This window comes from Oryx dammah, unplaced genomic scaffold, assembly GCF_014754425.2.
Source record: "Oryx dammah isolate SB20612 unplaced genomic scaffold, SCBI_Odam_1.1 HiC_scaffold_16, whole genome shotgun sequence".
In the NCBI taxonomy this organism is placed as follows: Eukaryota; Metazoa; Chordata; class Mammalia; order Artiodactyla; family Bovidae; genus Oryx; species Oryx dammah.
The window spans coordinates 49,299,552-49,321,189 of NW_024070200.1; the positions used below are offsets into that span (position 1 = coordinate 49,299,552).

The following is a 21,638-nucleotide window of genomic DNA, read 5'->3' on the forward strand; positions in this document are numbered from 1 at the left end:
GAGCCTGGTATGCTATAGTCCATGGGGTTGCAAAGAGTCAGTCACGACTGAGCAACTGCACTTTCCTTACCTTTTCTTTCTTATTGAGGGTCAGGCCCAGTCTCTCCTCTGGTTGCCCACATGATGGGATTGTCCTCAAATATGGTGATGAGGTCAGGTTCTCAGTGATTGCCCTCCATGGAGATATCCATCACAGAAGGTCAAATGTTGTTAGGAGGATTAAATGGGACAAAACACGACTCAGTGATTCTCAAATAGTCCCCCAAAAGGCAGAAGGGATGGAATGCATCCCAGTTGGTAGGTCCAGGCTACAGTCTGAGCTGTAAGCACTTGCTGTATTCATTTAAGAAACATTTGCCGTGGGCCAACAGGGCAGGTATTCCCCGGGGTCCAGCCCCCGCAGGATCCAGGGAAACCTGAAGGAGAAACGGTGTTGGCAATCGATTAAGAGAGAGATAGACAAAAATGTTGTAGATAAGAAACTAGAGGAGAGGAGAAAAGAGGCTGGAGTTCCTTGGTTTATACAGAAAATCAATAAAGTCTCAAGACAAGAGACTTGCACCGTCTATGTGAGGCCCTAGGTGCCCTCCCGGTCTCCCGAGGGAGTGAAGGCGCAGGACGCCTTCCCGTTCAGGTCTTAGAAACCCAGGCAAATAAGTAGACATGGTGGATCTCTGTATTCCAGATGGGAACTAGCCAGAAAAAGAGAGTAAGAGGAGGAAAATGATTGACACGAGGAGATCAAGCTGCTTTGATGAGCAAGATCCATAGCTTTATTTTTAAACAGTACTTATATACCTTTTTTGTACGTAGAGGGAAATGAAAGATGCAAGGTCATACAGAGTCAGCCCAACATTCCAGCAGTATTGCTCTTATTGAAACCGTGATTTTTTTGCATACCTTTTTTACAAAAGATGTTGTGTACAGTATCTTCTGGCCTTGGAGGCCTGTGAACATTTTATGACCCTCTTTTGATAAAGGCTGCTCAACCAGAAAACTTGTTTTCCCTCAAAGTGTTTTTTCTTTATATTTCTAATCTATGTCAGCTTCAGAAAATGCCAAACAGAGTTACGTTTTTCACAGAGCAAAGGTGCAATGAGTTATAAGAAAGAACCAATTAGCTCAAAAGTTTGATATGGTTAAATTCAAGGCTACACTTGTTTTTCTAGCATTCTCACTAAAGCATTCCCAGGTGCACAGTGGATAAGAGATATGGGAACTTAGCAACAAGCATTGGCCTAATAATGAAACCCTATATTAACACTAGCACTACTCTAATAACTTTTAACTATTTCAAAGGCTCTGTGTTTAGGCTTTTCGTGCTTCTCACAGTTGGGAAGCTGTAAATAATTGTATGCATAGCTGCAAGAGTCTGGATAACCTGCCAAGCAAGCTAGAATGCTAATAGAGGGGGTTTGATTTGAAATGTTCCTCTCATGTCCAGGAGACTTATTAGCTAGAGCTCTAAGTTGATTTTCTCCAGAGAAAGGTGGTCAGGGTTAGCCCCCTGTTAATGTCAGAGGAGTTGGGGAAAGTTGTGAAACAGTAAAACAGACAGATTCTGGTTTTGGGGTAGATGCTCGAGAAAGCCTAGGGAGCCCCTTGAGTTCTGAAGCCTTGCTTAACAGTCCTCTTCCACATGACCTTGTCATGGGGGGGATCTCCCATGGCGGCTCCCGGCTGGTATTGACATAAAAGTTAAGAGAGGTGTCACACACAGCACACACGCAGGTTAACCACTGTTCTGGATTTTTTGTTCCTCCCAGCAGTCCATGAACTATGCACTCAGTGTCCCCACAGACAAGGACACACAGCGGGTAACTAGACCAGGATCACACAAGTAGGAAGTGGCAGAGCTGGGCTTTGAACCCAGTCATGTGGGTGCAGGATCTTATACTCTGATTGTCATTAATCTGCACCTTGTATTCCAGAAAGATAAAGCAGCCAATATGTTTTTAGCACCAACAGTCCAGCGCTTCCTTGGTGGCTCACATGGTAAAGAATCCACATACCATGTGGGAGACCTGAGTTCGATCCCTGGGTTGGAAAGATCCCCTGAAGGAGGGCATGACAGCCTACTTCAGTATTCTTGCCTGGAAAATCCCCTTGCAAAGAGGAGCTGGGCGGGATACAGTCCAAGGGGTCACCCAGAGTCAGACATGACTGAGCAACAAAATGCACCACCAGTCTGACCAGGTGACTTATTATCTCTATTTCGTTTCATTTTCAGGGATATTATTATTGTTATCCCCATTAACAGATGATGAAAGTGAGGCTCAGAGAGCACGTTATGTTTTTCCTCAAGGTCACACAGTTACTCTCTGAGAGCCTGGGTTGAATACAGATCTGTCTTCCCCAAAGCTCAGCAAGTAAAAGACCCTCAGGAAGTGCCGAGCCCTTCCCTCTTCTCTCCGATCCGGGTATAACCTCCTGGTTCCTCTCTCCCGCTCAGGCTGCAGTACCTCATCCAGAGGTCCTACAGCAGTACCCCCATCTCAGCCAGACTACTTCCTGTTGGCAAGCCAGCCAGAAAAGTCCGGAGAGAGCACAGAAACACTTCACAGGGGTGATTAAAGCCCCTTGTTTCTCCTCAGCTCACCTGCCTCCCGACAGGCACCTTTAGACAGGAGCCAACCACACAGACAAGGGCTGCACGATTGGCCGTCTGCACTGGCACCCGGGGAGATAACCGGGGGCCTGAGACCACAACGGGGAGTGGCCCCAATCCTCCCCACTCAGAGGAGGACTGAGGAAGGCTGATTCTGTGAGTCTTCCGAGAAGCTGGTCTAGGACCACAGAATGGGAACATCTGTGCCCGGGGCTCTGCTCTGGATGCGGCTCAGGCCACAGTTTGGGGGGTGTCAGCTAGAGTCACCATGTGCAGAGGAAGCTCTGGCCAGCTGAGGAGGGAGCCTCTGGCCACTGACCCAGGAGACAGGGAGCCCAGGACAGGCAGAGAGCAAGGGAAGGGCCTGAGGCTTGGATACTGGGAGGTCTTCTCCATCAACTGTGTGTGTTGAAGGGCTGGCGGAGGCCCTGGTCACCAAGTAGGTGGGTTTTGGGTCCCCAGCTCCCCCCCATAGACCAATGGACCCAAGGCGCCTACCTTCTCTGCCTTTGGAGACAGGCCTGTGTGGGCATCTCTCAGCTCCTCCCTGAGCCTGTCTGCTTTGGAGTCAGAGCAGATGTGACTGTGAATCCAGTCGCGGACCCTAGATCTGCCTCCCTTCACTCTGGGCTTCTGTTTCATCTTCCCCTGCTTATGGTCAGCCCTCTATATGCCCAGCAGAAAGGAATTTCCTTTTCCTAAAGGAAACACAAGCTCCCTAAACAGGGCAAGAGCATTCCGGCTGCTGAGTTGGACTCTGAAGAAGTGGAAAGTCAAGAATGTGCAGAAATAAGCGAGTCTGGGAGACCTCTGATGTGGGGTCACCTGGAAGCAGTTTGTGTTTTTGACAAGAATCACTGGAGAGTTGGACCCCTGGAAAGTGACTAAGGAAACTCATGTTATGAAAGAGAAACATGTTTCCCACCAAGCAGAGGTCATGGGGAAGGAGGGTCTGTGTAATCAGGAGAGATGTGACCAATCAACAGGGCCCAGCAGCCAAGAGGAAACAAGCAGAGAGGGTGGCCAGAGGGGAGGGAGCCGGCTTCCATCTCCACATCCGAGTCTCCAGGACTGGCGAGTCCAGGCGCCCTGGAAGAGGGGAGCTGGGAGGGACCAGGGGTCTCTGGCACCCCTCCCCCATCTAGCAGATGAGGAAACTGACTCAGCAGCAGTGAGTGCCCTCCTCGGGGGGGGACGGGGCAGTTTTGTGCAGAACGAGGGTGGACGAGGCAGAATCCCAGCCTGGAGGATGCTGCTGCCACACTTGTCACAAGCAGCGTGTGATCCTGAACAGACAGCAGGCCTGGGTACAGGGCACCTGGGTCCTGACTCTGTCTCTTCCACACACTGGGTGACTCTGGACAGGTGCTGCCCCTCCCTGGGGTCCAGCTGTTCCTCCTCTATGACGAGAAAACTAAGTGTATCTCAGTCATGTCTGACTCGTTGTGACCTCATGGACTGCAGCCAACCAGGCTCCTCTGTCCATGGGATTTCCCAGGCAAGAATACTGGAGTGGGTTGACAACCTGTCTCCAGGGGATCTTGCCAACCCAGAGATCAAACCCAGTCAACCTGCATTGCACGAGGATTCTTTACCATCTGAGCCACCAGGGAATACCCTAAGACTAGAGGGTTAGACTAAATACAGGATCATTACGCTTTCATTCCAGGGCCACAGCGAGGGGACTGGAGCAGCCTTGGAATTGTGACAAATGGCCCTTAACCTCTCAGCAGGAGGGATGAAGCAGCCGCCCCCATGAACCACAAGGCTTGGACAGCGAGGCCCTCAGGTGAGCCCACCCTGGACAATTCTTTTACTGAAGCACAGAGACATTTCCATCCTCCTGGGAAGTGAGGTCCCAGGGTTGTGTTCAATTTGATTTAGAAAAATATAAGAATACGAGGTTCCTGCACTGAGACTTGCGAAGATCAACGCATACTTGCTTTTGTGGATGAAAAATTAGCCAATAGTCAGACAACCTAAGAAAGAATTGGAAATTTTATTGGAACCAACCTGAGAAGTGTAACTGTGGAGACAGTCTCTCAAGAAGCTTCAAGAGCTGTTTTGAGGAGAGCAGGGTTGGAGGTCAGTGTTTATGTGATTTGGGGAAGGACATGAAACCAGCCCATGCCTTGGTAGAAGGTTTCTTCACTCAGGAAGAACAGATATCATGGTTCATGCTTTTTGTGCTTCCTAAACATGGACAGATGCAAGAAACTGGGTTCATAGCAAAGTCTCCTGAAAATATCCAAGTTTGTGAGGGCAGGTTCTGCCAGTTTTCTCAGAGTACAAATTACAATCCTGACGTTTTTCATGACTTCTTTTCAGGGTGGATTGTAGGTCAGTGAATTGCAACAGCTAGTGACTTGATTCTCGTAGAACTGGGTGGTGGGCAACATTCTTTATCACACAATCTATTTGTTTCCATCTTAATTTCCATCAAGGTTTGGGAGGAACTTTCCCAGGTCAGGTGAGGATTTCACTGATAGGCCACTCGATGTGCAATTCCTCTTCTAGTTCTGGTAACAGGAGCCCAAATCCTCTGGAACAATTGTCTTACTTGTCTGTCAGCCTCTCAGAAACGGTTCCCTCCCATATTTGCTTCTTCCCATATTTCGAGTCATGGATCTTATAAAACTGTATGTAAGGTCACTGGTCATCACCATGTTTATCAGAGGCTCAATGACACATTTGTTAATGCAAGAAACAACACTCTTGTAAAGTGGCAGACACGAGTAACATGGCTAGTGACATTACTAAGGTCCTAGGAGGCAGTGTCATATAACGTCACAAGGCTGGGGTTAGAAGAACAAAAACAGATCTTTCTATTGGGTCAGTTATTTCTGCCTTCGGAAGGTCTGGTTGACACATACTGCAGACGCACACTGCACGCTTCAGGGCAGGGAGGAGGTCAAAAGAGGCAGAGACGAATTTTGCTTAAATTTTTCTTGTCTAGCCTTAAAATATGAATTTTATTTCATTGCTTCTTAAGATTTGCCTGCCATGGGAACCACGTCCTGGAGCCCTCCCCATCCACCCCACCCGCCCCCGGGTGAAGAGCTCATGCTTCATGCAGTACAGGAGTGAGGGGCAGCAGTGGGGGCCTTTGCCTGTCCCCCCCCCACCCCCACCACAGCTCTGATGCCTGACTCCTCCAGTCTTGGTGACTCCAGGATGCTGGGCTCTGGGGTTTGTGGCTGAGAAAGCAGACTAACCACAATATTGGTGGGTTCCTGGCCACCAGTTATTATAAAGGCTGCTGGTCCAAATGCACCTGTGAGCACAGACATACAGGCACACACACACACTGGGCATGCATGCAGGGACACACCTTTAAATACAGTCAACCGGGCTCTGGTCCTTTAAGAGCTAAGGGGACAGAAAGTCTAGTGTTGGGGACACAACTGCTAGTTGTCTTGGACTGGGCCATGCCCCCAAGTCCTGGGGAAAAGTGGGAGTGTGGAGACATTAGGAATGGCTCCCAGAGATGAGCATTTGGGTAAGAATAAAAATCTGCTCCATCCTTCCCAGCTCTGAGAAAATTTGAGGCAATTAGCGTATGTCAGGTTTGTGGGTTTTTTTCTTTTATCTTTGTTTTGAGGTTAAAAAAGAGCATTACAGTTATAAGAGAAAGGGCAAGACTTCATCTATGACTGATAACAGGGTTTGATGGTATCCAGAAATTCCAGACAATTTAAAAAATCTATGAATATTTGCATTTATTTAGATCATATTATGTGTTTGTCCTGGAGAAGCAGGAGGCAGCATCAGAAAACAGCTGACACATAGAAACACATGTCTGTGCAGCACAAACTCAAGCTACACAGTTTCCTCGACGGTGGCATCAGCAATACCCACCCATCCAACAGCACCCATCAGCAAAACTTGGAAAAGAAACTTTCCATGCAAAAATATAGTCACCCAGTAACTTTTGTCCTTGAGACAATAAAAATTAAAGAAAAATATAACACCCAGGCTAACATCACCTTTAAGGCTGGCAGTGGCGATGCTCTTCTCCCTGCAGACGCAGGACCCACTATTTTGATCATTAAGGCAGGAGGGCCACATCACTGCCCCTCACCAACACTGCAGACAGCAGTCATCAGACTCTGGGGTTCTTCACAGTCCATTGTTCATTCCCCAGAGAATGGTTCAGATCAAAAACACAGGCCGAGGCCACCCAAGATCAATACCATTAATTTAGTGCCCTTGTTGGAAGAACCTTTATTATAGAGTAACAGGAAAGCTGCCCATGGCATTTCCTCCCACTGTGTGGATCACAATAAACTGTGGAAAATTCTGAAAGTGACAGGAATATCAGACCACCTAACCTGCCTCTTGAGAAATTTGTATGCAGGCCAGGAAGCAACAGTTAGAACTGGACATGGAACAACAGACTGGTTCCAAATAGGAAAAGGAGTACATCAAGGCTGTATATTGTCACCCTGCTTATTTAACTTCTATGCAGAGTACATCATGAGAAACGCTGGACTGGAAGAAACACAAGCTGGAATCAAGATTGCCGGGAGAAATATCAATAACCTCAGATATGCAGATGACACCACCCTTATGGCAGAAAGTGAAGAGGAACTAAAAAGCCTCTTGAGGAAAGTAAAAGAGGAGAGTGAAAAAGTTGGCTTAAAGCTCAACATTTAGAAAACTAAGATCATGGCATCCAGTCCCACCACTCCATGGGAAATAGATGGGGAAACAGTGGAAACAGTGTCAGACTTTATTTTGGGGGGGCTCCAAAATCACTGCAGATGGTGATTGCAGCCATGAAATTAAAAGACGCTTACTCCTTGGAAGAAAAGTTATGACCAACCTAGATAGCATATTCAAAAGCAGAGACATTACTTTGCCAACTAAGGTCCATCTAGTCAAGGCTATGGCTTTTCCTGTGGTCATGTATGGATGTGAGAGTTCGACTGTGAAGAAGGCAGAGCACCGAAGAATTGATGATTTTGAACTGTGGTGTTGGAGAAGACTCTTGAGAGTCCCTTGGACTGCAAGGAGATCCAACCAGTCCATTCTGAAGGAGATCAACCCGGGGATTTCTTTGGAAGGAATGATGCTAAAGCTGAAGCTCCAATACTTTGACCACCTCATGCGAAGAGTTGACTCATTGGAAAAGACTCTGATGCTGGGAGGGATTGGGGGCAGGAGGAGAAGGGGACGACCGAGATGAGATGGTTGGATGGCATCACGGACTCAATGAACTTGAGTCTGAGTGAACTCCGGGAGATGGTGACGGAAAGGGAGGCCTAGCATGCTGTGATTCATGGGGTCGCAAGGAGTCAGACACGACTGAGCGACTGAACTGAACTGAACAAATTCAGCAGCTGCTGGCTCTACCCTGTAGATCCTCCCTGGCCTTCCCAGCTGCACTCCTCTCCTCCTCACAGAGGGAGCTGGAAGGGCTGGAGCCCCAGGGACCTGACTCCTGCCTGGATGCCCAACACTGTCCCCCAGCTCATTTAACTATTCACTGCTCTTTGCTGAAGAAGCCAACACAGAGAGACAAGCACTGGGTAGAAGAAAAGTCGCTTTATGTTAAGGAAGCCAGCCACCAGGGGAGAAGGCGGATCACTGTGCAAGAGCACCAACCCCCAGCACTGCAAGGCTCAGCCCGCATTTATACAAGATGAGGGCAGGAAACGGATGTGGGCTACTCACTGAGGGTATTGGAGACTTGACATTAAATACCGGGCGCCTTGCTGGGGACTGAGAACATGCGTGTGGTCCTTACTTTGTTAAGATCAGTGCATCTGTTCTAAAGATCAGTGGTTGTTTCCTTCTGAAAAATCAAGGACAGAGGGAGCGCTGAACCAGCCCAGTGAAAGAGGAAACAGAACATCCAACTCCGGAGCCGCATTTTCCTATTCACAAGACTTTGGGTGGAAAGCAAGCAAGGTTACATACAGCACCGCAGCCCGTGACCTGCCTGACCATCAGGAGCACTATGAGCTTGTCCTCAGGCTGGAGCCTCTTCCTCCGCATGGGGCAGCTGCTCTCCACCCTCGTGCCCATCTGGCTGACCAGTAAGGACACTCTGAAGGTGGGTGTAATCAACTGGTGCCTGTTCATCTGGTCCATCTGCTTCAGCCTGACCCTTCTCGGCGTCATACTGGAGTTGGGCTGTTTCTCCAAACCGCGGTTGCCTAACATCCAGTGCCTCCTCCGTTTGTATGATATGTTCCAGTACCACCTCTGCTTGTTTTGGGATGGCATTCTCTATACCTTTGGCTCTTACTTCGCCATCGTCTGCCTCTCAGCTGCTGTCCTCTTCGGCACCACCTGCATCCAGTTCTTTGATCCAGGCCCTGCCCGAAACCGCGCCATCACCAGCACTGCCTTCTCCTGCCTGGCTGCTCTGCTTTACGCCATCGAAGTGGCCTGGGTCTGTCACCGACCCGGTACAATATCCTGCTTTCGGCTAACATTCCCAGGTGTGCTCAGGAGGCTGGAGAACTATGCGGCCAACATCATCTTCGCCTTCCTCTGCAACACTGACCTGTACCTGCACCAACGGGCCCTGGTGTGGTGTGTGGCCGTGTACTCCAGCTGCTTCATCCTGGGGGTCCTGAACTTCCTTATGAATGGATGTGACTGTGACAACGAGAAAAAGCTTCCCCTCCGCTTCCCCTGTTTGCTGTGGGTGCAGACTGTGCTCCCTGTCTTCCTCTATGTCACAGCAGTGATCCTCTGGCCCCTCTACCAGTTCCACAAGAAGCTGGGGGGGCAGCCCCAGCGGTCCAGCGATATGACCTGCACTGATCAACTCAACATCTTTGTCTGCATGTGGGACCAGCGACTGGCTGTGGCCATCCTGACCGGCATCAACCTGCTGGTTCACACGGCTGACCTGGTGTATCTAGTCCGAGAAGCTTTTGTAGGTGGCTCAGACCGTAGAGAATCTGCCTGCAATGTGGCAGACTTGAGTTCTCTCCCTTAGGCATGAAGATCCCTGTGAGAAGGAAATGGCAACCACTCCAGCTTTTCGCCTAGGAAATCCAATGGACAAAGGAGTCTAGCAGGCTCCAGTCCGTGGACTCCCAAATAGTCAGGCACAACTGAGCGACTAACACCTTCACTTTTGCACAGGCTAGCCCGGGGACACTTAATTCTCTTCACTGCAATTTCCCCACCAATTTCTGACATCCCCTAACATCCTCTTCCTGGCTCCCTCTCTCCTCTCATATCCTTCCCGTTTCATCTCATTCTCTTTTCTCTTTCCTTCCCCTCCCAGCCCTGCCCCCGCCCCTGGACTTGTTGGTCTTGGAGATTCAGACGTGGAAATGGCAGCCGGCTCCCTCCGCTCTGTCCACCTTCTCTGCTTGTTTCCTTTTGGCTGCTGGGTCCTGTTTATTAGTCACATCCCTCCTGATTATGAAACAGACTGGGACCTGAGACCCTTTGCTGCAATGCTTGCACATGAACATGTCTCCTCCAGCAACAAAATGCAAAGAAATTGCATGGGCCCCCAAAATAATTTTGTGCTTGTGTAGTTGGGGCCAACTCCAGACAAAGATACAAAGAGACCAAAAAAGAAAAAAGAAAAACCCAACTGCCACTTGTAAAGAGCCTGGAGCAAAAAGAAGGACTTGGGAGAAAAGCAGGGTATTGAGCATGCCCCCGGCACACACCACCACCCAAGGGGTGGGCAAACCACCTCCGCCACCCCTCCATCCTGACCCCTGGACTCACCCCTACCCTCACCGTGTATAAGCAGCACGCTTTCCCCACCTCCTCTGCCTCATGGAGCGAGCAAGAGAATCTGTTACTTGTCCTCACTTCCCCCTGTTTGTACAGGGGCCCCAGTAAAGTCTTGCCTGAATTTCTTGTCTGGCCTCTAGTCAGTCTCCATTGATTGAGGGGGCCAAGAACCCTGGTTGGTATATATTTTCTGGCCTCCAATGTGGGGCATTTGTCCCCTTCTGGGGAGAAGATTTGGCACCTCGTAGACCACCGAAAGCAGCTTCCTTATGGGTGACAAGTGGCCGTCTGACCCTCCTGTTTCAACATCCCTGAGTTTGGTAAGTCTGTCCCTGGCCCTGGGGGCCCTCAGTCCCCTCATTCAGGCAACTCTCTCCCCCTCCCCTTTCCCTTTCCCTCTTTTGAGATCTCTCCACTTTTCTCTCTGCCCTCTCCCCTCTCTGTCCTCTCTTATTTCTGTCCTTCCTTCCAGGAGAGAGGACATCAGGCAGCTACAGCTGCCTCAGCCCCTCTCTGTGATGAGGCCCACTCCTTCGGCCTGCAGTGGCTCACCTGGACAGGTGACAGGAGGAAGCGGGAGAGGCTCGCCGCACACCATGCAGACGGTGCTGCACGGGCTCTGCCTGACCGGAGGCTGCTCGGAGAGAGAGAGGTTCGCCCACACGTGTGTCGCGGCTGGACATCTGATCATCTCACTCTTCTCCCTTTTATTGTCCTGCTGAGGCAGGAGACAGATAGGCATTTATGAATGGTCTCCGGTTTTCACTTCTTAAGGATGAGAACAAGTTGAACTTCAGGGTGGATACTTACAACTGGCCTCCTGTTTGCATTTCCTGAGACGGGCGTTAGGTGGGGTCCAGGCTGGCATTTACCATCAGCCTCCTGTTTGCTTTCCGAAATGGCAGTAACAGAAACAGACCAAGCAGCCTTGTCTCCGTGGACACCTGAAGGAAATAGTCACGGCAGGAACAGAGACGGGCTAAACCTAGTTCGAGTAAAGGGTCAAGAGATTTTCCCCCTCTTTGGGTCAAGAGAGACACTACACAGGCTCAGAAAGGCTCCTTGGGGGCCAAAAGTCAGGGGACAATGCCAGGCTATAAAGAGTCTTGCTTCTCCCAGAAGCCTCTGTAGCAAGATCCCTCTTGGTTGAGAGGTGTGTGCACCCCTAGGGGCAAGGTTCTGAGACAAACCAGCCAGGGGTCAAAGCAGGATGTCTGGCCAGAGGGAAGACAAAGAACTGCCCTACAGAACTGATTTAACCGCCTCTTTCCTGTGCTCCTCCTCACTAGGGGCATGCCAACATCCTTTCTCTCCGAGTGTTCATCTCTGCCTTGCTGCTGTCTTAGCTAAACTAACAGTTTCTCAGCATCCTCTTCAACTTCTTGCTCTGCTGTGTCTCCGATAATAAACTTTGTACCTGCATTTAAGATTTTTGCTTCCATGAGAAATGCATTTTTCAGTCCGGGCAAGAGTCAGGGGAAAATAGCTTTTAGGCTCTAGCCCTTGCTGGTCTGGTGGCTAGGATTCCTGGCTTTCATCCAGGCTGTGTGTGTGTGTGTGTTCAGTTGCTTAGACATATCCAACTCTTTGCAACCCCATGGACTGTAGCCGCCAGGCTCCTCTGTCCATGAGATTTTCCAGGCAAGAATATTGGAGTGGGCTGCCACTTTCTACTTCAGGGGAACTTCTAGGGGATCAAACCAGTGTCGCTTTCATCTCCTGCACTGGCTGGTGGATTCTTTACCACTGGGAAGCCAGGCTACTCAGGCTCAATTCCTGGGCAGGGAATTAAGACCTCACTTCACACCACTTCTCACTGCTGCCTCACTGAGATCAGAGTTGTGTGACAGGCTGATTGGGAAGTTCCTGAGGATAGTCCAGCTGGACAGGTTAGGCGTTTAAGAAGAGGCTAGTGAATCATGAGGCTTCCCAGGTGACGCTAGTGGTAAAGAACCTGCCTGCCAATGCAGGTAGACGTAAGAGACACAGGTTCAATCCCTGGGTAGGAATGATCCCCTGGAGGAGGGCATGGCAACCCACTGCAGTAGCCTTGCCTGGAGAATCGGACGGACAGAGGAGCCTGGTGGGCTACTGTCTGTAGGGTTGCACAGAGTCAGACACGACTTAACCGACTTAGCATGCACGCATGCAGTTAGTCATCTCCTAAGGGAGTAATTGAAGTTACCAACATGAGTACAATTCCCCAGAAAGACTAGGCCGTGTGAGAAGCAGAGACGGCTGAGTGGGGAGAACTGAGAAAACACTGATATTTAAGCAGCAGACAGAGGAAGAATCTGCCAAGAAGTAGGCAGGATCAAGAGGAAAAGATCAAGAGGCTCCTGTCATTTAAATAAGAATAATAGAGAAGAGAGTGTCAGGAGGATGTGGTCAACATGGTTACATGGTACAGAGATAAGCAGAGTTCATGTGGGATCAGCACTGAAAAGTGCTCATTGGATGTGACAATTTGAAAATCTTTGAGCGCCTCAGGACAGAAGCCAGTGCATTTGAGACTGAGAAAGAGAAGGAAAGGCTGTAAATACAGGTTTCTCCTGGGGCAGCTAGTGTCTGTCAGGGGAAGGAGAGATAGGGTTATAGTGGAGACGAGCCAAGGATCAAGGGAACCTACATGATAAGTTTGCAGAAGGACATTTAATACAGGTTAACTTCAACCAAATGGAACATCCAAATATTGATCCAAGGTCCTAAGGGGAAAATATTTTTTAAAGCCCAAAACATGATAAAACATGAATCATAAGGAGAGTGGATGAAATCTGCTAGTAAATAAAGAATATGTTATTGAATAGTGTGAGCATTCAACTCTTTTCAAGTCAAAACAGGAAATGAGAAAGAAGATGGTAAAAGTTATTACTGTGGCGAGACCCAGGGCCACCACCTCAGAGTCACCCTTCTTGTTTCCTTCATAAACCCGGTTCTGAGCAGAGCACATTACAATTTCCAGATATTGTCATTGCTATTGTATGTCGCCTCACAGTTCTTCCAGTTCTTCCATTACTTCTTGTTTTATCCACATTGTCCAATATGTTAATACCAGCCAGTAGATATGTTTGGCTACTTCATTTTTAATTAATTAAAATTAAGCAGATTTAAAAATTCAGCCCCTCAGTCCTACCAGCCACATTTCAGTACCTATTCCCACATGTTGTTAGCAGTTTCTATATGGGACTGGAGGAGGAAATGGCAACCCACTCCAGTGTTCTTGCCTGAAAAATTCCATGGACAGAAGCCTGGACGGCTACAGTCCAAAGGGTCGCAAAGAGTCGGACACGACTGAGCCGCTAAAGACGCCCCGTGTTGGACAGGGCAGGTATTGAACTCTTCCGTCACTGCAGAAAGCTCTCCTGGGCTGCCCTGCTGCGTCTAGTCCGAGGCTACGTTGTCAGATGCATGTATGTTTGTGCTTGTCGTGTCTTCTTCACCTATGTTCATTTTATCAATTCATAAAATAGTTCCTTATCCCATATGATGTTTGTGACCTAAAATTCTATTTGTCAAAATTTAAACCTGTAACCCAGGCTTTAGTCGATTTACATTTACCCAAAGAATCGTCTCTACATTGCTTTATTCCCTGCCACATCTGAAATTTTCATAATCTATACACAAATGTTCCAGGTTTCTGGCCAATTGAAGTGATAAGGGAATCACACAAAAGGAGGGGTTTATTCACACAAAATGGAGCCTATCAAGTTTGTTGAACAAGTCCACTAAGAAATTCATGCTTGTTGATTCAAGTCAGTTTCACTTCCAGATTTATTCAGCAATGTCTTTCCTGCTCTGGGTGATTTCTTACTGAAGGTCCCCATCTACTGGTGAATAATGAGAAAATATACTGTTTCCTTAAATCCCATCAGTCCCTCTTGTAGGCTGAAAAAAAAAAAAAAATTCTCCAGAGAGATTTCTATGTCAAATTCCTGTACCTTGTGAAAGTTACTTTATTTGGGGGAAAGAACATTGCAGATCTGATTAAGATAAAAATCTTGAGCTAAGAAGCTAATTCTGGATTTCTGGGTGAGTGCTGAATGTGATAAGTGTTCTTATCAAAGAGATGTAGGACTCTCCCAGGTGGTCCAGTGGTTAAGACTCTGCGCGTCCACTTCAGGAGGCGCGGGTTCAATCCCTGATTGGTGAGCCAAGATCCCGCATGCCTCAAGGTGTGGCCAATAAAAAAGGAGGTCATAGCCCAGCACACACGCAGGAGACGGTGGTGTGAAGATGTAGGCAGAGATAGGAGTGATGTTGCCAGAAGCCCTGGAACACTGTGGAAGACCAGCAGCTACCAGCAGCTGGAGGGCAAGGAATAGATTCTTCCTCAGGTTTTCCAGAGGAGTGTGACCCTGCTGATATCTTGAGTTCAGATATTTGGCCTCCTGAACGGTGAAAGAATAGCTTTCTGCTATTTTAAGCAATCAAGGTTATGGTAACCTGTTTCAGCAGCCCTAGGAGACTACAGTAAGTCCTTACATATAAATGAATTTTGTTCTGAGAGCACATTTGTAAGTCCAATTTTTTCATGAGTCCAGCAAAGTTAGCCTAGGTACCCAGCTAACAATCAGCTATATAGTACTGTACAGTAACAGGTTTATAATACTTGCCACATAATCATACATAAAAAGCAAACATAAAAGTAAACATTCTTAACCTTACAGCACAGAGTCTTGAAAAGTACTGTAAACCTTGAAAAGTTCAGTACAAGGCTGGCATTAGAGAGGCTGGCATCGCCTGAACAGTCAAGTACCAGCTGCATCTGTGCTGCGTTACGCTTGCTTCTGGACGTCCTGGACTTGAGATAAAGGTAACACACTACCGTACCTTGGGCTTCCCTGGTGCCTCAGCAACAAAGAACCCACCTGCAATGCTGGAGACAAGATTCCATCCCTGGGTCGGGTAAATCCCTGGAGAAGGAAATGGCAACCCACTTCAGGATTCTCGCCTGGGAAATCCCATGGACAGAGGAGTCTGGCAGGCTACGGTCCCTGGGGCCACAAGACTCTGACACGACTTACCGACTAAACCACCTCCAACACTACTGCACCCTATGCAGCACTATAAGGAAAAGTACACAAAACTCAAGCCCTCGGAGAGGATGCCAGCACGCGACACTGTACGCCAGACAAGGAACTAACTTTTGTAAACGGGCATTCGTATCTTTGAGTTCACAGCATAAAGCTTCATCTGTAGGGGACTTCCTATAATATATTCCCATGACTCTCCTATCTTCTGCTGAAACCCAGAACTACAGCTGTATTCCTGCAGCGGGGTTTGTAATTTCTCAACTTCTCCCAACTATAATCCAAAATATCTCCGTATCTCCGCCTTTTCTAACTCCTCTTCTTTTGCCCTGGTCGTCACTGTCCCTCCTTCTGTCCATGATTGACTCTGCATTTTTATGCTCTTCCCCGTCTCCTGCGCTCCACAACCCTGGACCTTCAGTTACCCTCTCCGAACAGCATTGCTTTGCTGTTGCTGTTTAATAATAATTATAAAATATTTTAGATATTCAGAAGCATATAAATAATATAACAATCACTTGTGTACCTGTCACCTTACAAAGGTGAAGCTCCCTGTGTCTCTCTTTCCAATCCAATTTACCTATCTGCCCCCCTGCACTTTAAGTTCTTCTAAAATAACACCCAAATAATTTTTTTAAAGTAAATAATGTACCAAAGCTTATAATAGAAAACCATTGTTCCCCTGGCCAAATCACCCTCTCCTTAACAATTGCTACCCAAAGTAGGCAGTTTCACCTCACTTAGTTCTCTTTTATGCTTGTCACTGCTATATTTCAATATAGCATGCTTCTATTGGTGCTTCTTTCTTTTCTTATTTGGTATATTTTTTACTGACTCCATCCTAAGAAATGTAAAGATAAGAAGTAAGGACTTTCCTGGTGGTCCAGGAACTAAGAAGCCACACGCCCAACACAGGGGCCCAGGTTCGATCCCTGGTCAGGAAACTAGATCCCACACGCTGCAACTAAAATTCTCAGGCTGCAATTGAAATCTCCTGGAGATGCGGTAGAGCTCCCTGGCTGCCCTGGCGTCTTCCACCCCAGGACACTGTACCACACACACGGCACAGAGAGGGGCTGGGGGCTGAATCTAGGCGCCAGGTGACCCGGGCCTTCCCTGCTCACACCCTGACATCCAGGGCTGAAGTGGGTGAGGAGTGAGTCTCCCAGGCCCCTGACACCCTGGACTCGGCAGGTGTCTGGAGCAGGCCTGGCTTCACCCATGAGCCCGGGGCCCAGGCAGGGCCAGGCACAGAATCCAGGTCCTTAGGCCACGTGTGCCCTCCAGGGCCTCCCATGGGGTGCTGCAGGCTTGGCCTCAGACCCAGAGGGGCTGGAGCAGTTCCCACAGGAGCCCAGGGCCCCAGAAACATGGACACAGATATTTCCCGAGTGCTGCTTGCTCAGCATGTTGAGAACAGGGTGCTTCAGTGAGTCTAGGAGCTGACATTCTGTCCTGGGTCCCTGGTGCCCCAAGCCCTACAGAGGGGCCCAAACTCAGCCCCGTCCCCATATCCTGCACATTCCTGCTCCCCAGACAAGCTGCCCCTGACTCCTTGGGCTACAGCTCCAGGTCTCGCCTCCCCAGCTCCCATCTCGTGTCCTGTTCTGCTAAGACACACCCTTCACTCTCCACTCAGACCTGGTGTCCTGCCTGCTCCCCATCCTCCATCTCTGCTCGAGACACCTGCCCTTCCTCTGTGGACAGAGCCCACAGATGTGCTGATGGTCCGGTCATGGCCCTACCTCCCTTCAACCAAGAGTTTCTTAAGGACCTGCCCGGCATTGCTCACCTGGGTCCTCAGCCTCTGGTCCAGCCTGGCCCCAGGCAAGTGCTTTATAAACATCCACTGAGCTGGAAGCCCCACGTGTGGCCGCAGCTCCCAGTGTCCAGCCCACCTCCCGGGGCCTCTCCACTCCGGTGAGCTCCCTGCACCCAGCACATGCCTGCCCCTTCTGTGGGGCAGTGGAAAAGGGGGCTGCTGTTGGGCCTGTGGGTGTGAGTTCAAGGTCCTTCTCTCATTTTTTTGAAATGTTTCTCATTGGATATCTCCCACTTTCCTATCTGAAGGGAAATTCCAGAGGCTTTTCTCTAAGTGACTGCTAGTCCCCTGGGTACATCTCAACAATGGCTTTCTACTGAGGTCCATATAGTTAAAGCTATGCTTTTTCCAGTAGTCATGTATGGCTGTGAGAGTTGGCCCATAAGAAGGTTGAGTGCCGAAGAATCGATGCTTTCCAATTGTGGTGCTGGAGAGGACCCTTGAGAGTCCCTTGGACAGAGGAGTGTGACCAGTAAATCCTAAAGAAAATCAACCTGAATATTCATTGGAAGGACTGATGCTGAGGCTGAAGCTCCAATACGTTGACCACCCAATGTGAAGAACTGACTCATTGGAAAAGACTCTGAAAGATTGACTGCAGGAGGAGGAGACAGAGGTTGAGAGGGTTGGATGGCATCACTGACTCAATGGACATGAGTTAGAGCAAGCTCTGGGAGGTGGTGAAGGACAGGGAGGCCTGGCGTGCTGCAGTTCACGGGGTTGGGAAGAGTTGGATATAACTGAGCGACGGAACAACAGCTCAAAGGCATCTGCCATCTGCCTCTGGAGAGGCTGAATCCTGTGCTGCTGCAGCTGCTGACCTTTGACACTCCCTGCTAAAGGACAGGAAAGCCTGACATGCTGCAGTCCATGGGATCGCAAAGAGTTGGACACGACTTAGCAACTGAACAATAACAATGACCCTGCAGTCTCACTCCTGGGCATATAGGCAGAACTGACTCACTGGAAAAGACCCTGATGCTGGGAAAGATTTAAGGCAGGAGGAGAAGGGGATGACAGAGGACGAGATGGTTGGATGGCACCACCAACTCGATGGACATGAGTTGGAGCAAGCTCTGGGAGTTGGTGATGGACAGGGAAGCCTGGCGTGTTGCAGTCCATGGTGTCGCAAAGAGTCAGACAGGACTGAATGACTGAACTGAATATTCACTGCAGCACTGTTTACAGGAGCCAAGATATGGACGCAGCCTAAGGTGTCCCTGTCACAGCCCTGGAAGCCCTTCAGGTCCCTGTTCTCCTGTCTCAGTTCCAGTCCAGGCCCCTCCTCCATGGGAAGGATGGCTCCATGCCTGCATCTCTTCTGGGTCAGAAGACACCTACTGGGCTGCCTCAGGGCCACTGGGAACCTGGGATTCCCACCCTCCCCCCGCCCCCGGCATCATCTCCACTCTGCCCCCACCCCCACCCCAGTCCCTGGTGCATTCTCAGGGCTGTCGCTTCCCAGGCGTCCTGCAGGGGCCTCCTCTTTCAGCTCCCGACCTTAAAAGGGGGTGATCATCCGTCCATCCCCACCCCCTCCCTGGGATGCCCTGAAAGGCTCAACATCAGCATCAGACACAGCATCCTTGTTCATTTCCAGTCCCTTCTTTCCTGGCTTGGAAGCTGCTGACCAGTCTCCCAGGCCAGGAAAATCCTCACTCAGGTAGGACTTCTCCTAGATCTTTCCAGACTCCCACCTGGATGGCAGCTTTGGAGCCCAACACTATGTTAATCTATTCTGTGCTTCCTCAGTGTGGCCCCACCTTGGAGTCATGCTGGCTTGGGGTCTCCCTTCCTCAGTGAGGAAGAGTCATATGTGAAGGCAAATATGGGGGAGGGGATTCACAACAGTCCCTACTTCTCATGTCCCCACAGCCTTGCTCTCACCCCAGGGCTCCTCCCTGTGCACCCTTGAAGCCGCCCTCCTCTGGTGGGGGCTGTGTCCCCTCAGATGGCAGCTCCTTCTAGTGATGGTTGCAGGGAGGAGAGGCCAGGACACATGTGTCTTCAGGGGCTGTGGAAGGAGGTCGTGGCCCTGAAGGCATGTCCTGAATCCCAGAGCCCAGGGCTTTGGTCCTGGGCTCCCACCCACGGGCCCTGCTGATGTGTGGGCTATAGAACAAGTGTTCAAACTCACAGCTTTGGCATTTCCATATGGGGTTCCCCTTCCAATCTTTTGACCTTAGGAAAGGCACTTGATTCACCAAGCCTTAGTTTTCTCATCTGTAAAATGGAGTTAGCAGCACAATCCACAGTCCCTTTTCTGAAACCCTTGGGGTCAGATATTCTTTAGAATTCGGAATTTTTCAGCTTCAGAAAGGTGACATGGTACATCCACTCTCTATGACATCAGACCCCACTGGGGTCTGAAAGCACCTTGTAATCAGACACATTAGTGTTTCTACAACTGAACTTTTGAATAGTCACAAGTGAAATAACAGAGATCATAACTTGTCTCGCGTGTCTTCAGGTCAGATTTTGTTAAAAACAATTTTTCAAGTATTGTTTTCAATTTTGAAATATTGAAGGTTGGGATTTTTAAATATTTCTTTTCAGTTTTGAAAAGGGTCTCTCAGGGTTGAGACTTAAAGGGTTGGAATTAAAGATAAGGACCATACTACCCTGTGTCTCCATAGGTAATGGCACACACAGCCCAGAGAGATACAAAAGGTTCGTGTTTGAGGCCAGACCCAGCCCAGCTGTGGGGTTTGGGATAAGACAAGTCTCCTGATGAGGTCAAGGGTGATGAGCGGGGAGAATCATCCTGGAGCAGCTGTGGTCGTGGTGGTGGTTTAGTCTCTCAGTCGTGTCCAAGTCCTGAGACCCTGTGGACTGCTGCCCACCAGGCTCCTCTGTCCATGGGATTTCCCAGGCAAGAATACTGCAGTGGGTTGCCATTTCATTCTCCTGGGGATCTTTCCGACCCAGGGATCAAACCCGCGTCTCTTGTGTCCCCTGCGCTGGCAAGTGGATGCTTTACCACTGAGCCATCAGGCTGTTACCCGAGTGTCTGGGCCAGTGGTTCTAACTCCACAGACCCAGAGCCTCAGCCATCACAGGGCCCTGAACCTTTTCTAGGCGTCTGACTTTTGCCATCTCCAGAGCTGGATCTTTCTCTGATGGGTCCTCAGTGAAGACCACTGCTGTGCTGGTGACTGTGACCTGCCTGACCATCACAGCACCACGTCCACCCGGTGGACATCCCCGGACCCGGACGTCACGGCCATCATGTGCCTCTGCCTCCACCTGCCGCATCTGTTCTCCATGTGTGTGGCCATCTCCCTGGTGGCCGGCAGGGCCACCGAGTGGGGAGCCGTAGGAAACTGGTCCGTGTCCATCTGGTGCTTCTGTTTCGCCATGACCCTCATGGTATTCACTGCTGAGTCCTATGGGTTCCATTCCCACTTTCCATTTCTCTGGTTCAACTTCCCGTGACCTATGCCCGCTCCGCCACCTCCTCTGCCTCTCAGCCTCCATCATCTACTGCATCACCTACGTCCAGTTTCTGCCTGATGGTCCTTACCAGGACTGGGTCGTCGCTGCCTCTGCCTTCTCCTGTGTCATATCAGTGCTGTATGCCATAGATGTGGCCTGCACGTGGGTCGCCTATGGGTTCAAGGAGGTCCCCTGCTTTGTGCATAACATGCCAGGCCTGATGAAGGTGCTGGAGACCTTCATGGCCTATGTAGTCTTTGCCTTCCTCAGCAGCACCTCCCTGTACCTGCACCAGCCGGCCCTGGAGTGGTGCTTGGCCGTGTACTCCACCTGCTTCATCCTGGCAGCTGTGGTCCTCCTGCTGGGCCTGGGCAAATGGGAATACAGGCTGCCCGGGCCTTTCTCCCTCTTCCAGCTTGTGCTCACCCTGCTCTCCGTCCTCCTCTATGTCAGTGCTCTGGTCCTCTGGCTGCTCTACCAGTTCAGTGAGGAGCTCGGCGGGCAGCCCCAGAGGTCCAGCGATGGGGACTGCAGGGACGAGCTCACCTACAACATGTGCGCCTGGGACCAGCGCTTGGCTGTGGCCATCCTGACAGCCACCAACCTGCTGGTTTACGTGGCCAACCTGGGGTACTGGGCCCGCCAGGTCTCTGTAGGGACTGAGGACCAGCCTGGGGACTCCTGATCCTCTGCTCACAAAGGTATCCTCACTGAGCTCTGGTGTTCTCTGCTGCCCTCTTCCTGGCTCTCTCCCTCCTCACGTCCTGCCTCATGCATCTCACTCTCTTTCCTATTTCCTTCCCTCCTTCTGCTCTGTCTCCTTCCTGCTTAATGTGGTTGTTCAAGTCCTGTTTTGCCTTTTTCTCTTGCTTCTCTGGTCTTTTCTACATTTTCTGCTTTTTGCCCCTTTTCTGGTCATCCTTGGTTTTCTCGTCTCCTGTGTCTTGACCACCTCTCCCCATCTTCTTTCTTCTGATCCATCAGGAACTGAGACTCCTCCCTTCTCTGCCCACCGCTCCCTCGTGCC

The 21,638-nt window shown here is 49.8% G+C and overlaps 1 protein-coding gene, 1 long non-coding RNA gene and 1 pseudogene across 2 annotated transcripts; 2 read left to right on the forward strand and 1 right to left on the reverse strand.

Moving 5' to 3' along the window:
- Positions 1–8,570: 8,570 nt before the first annotated feature.
- Positions 8,571–9,563, forward strand: LOC120875367 (myeloid-associated differentiation marker-like). Its single transcript, XM_040257130.1, has one exon. The coding sequence runs from the start codon at positions 8,571–8,573 to the stop codon at positions 9,561–9,563; it is 993 nt and encodes a 330-aa protein (XP_040113064.1).
- Positions 9,564–13,986: 4,423 nt separating this feature from the next.
- On the reverse strand, positions 13,987–15,237 carry LOC120875652. The gene is made up of 2 exons (XR_005724010.1): positions 15,155–15,237; positions 13,987–14,209 (listed from the first exon to the last, which is right to left on the reverse strand). It is a non-coding gene; the product is annotated as an uncharacterized LOC120875652 (long non-coding RNA).
- Positions 15,238–20,227: 4,990 nt separating this feature from the next.
- Positions 20,228–21,312, forward strand: LOC120875653 (annotated as a pseudogene).
- The last annotated feature ends 326 nt before the right edge of the window (positions 21,313–21,638 follow it).

Coding starts and splice junctions, on each gene's coding strand:
- LOC120875367 (XM_040257130.1), top strand. CDS start 8,571: ATGAGCTTGTCCTCAGGCTGGAGCCTCTTCCTCCGCATGGGGCAGCTG.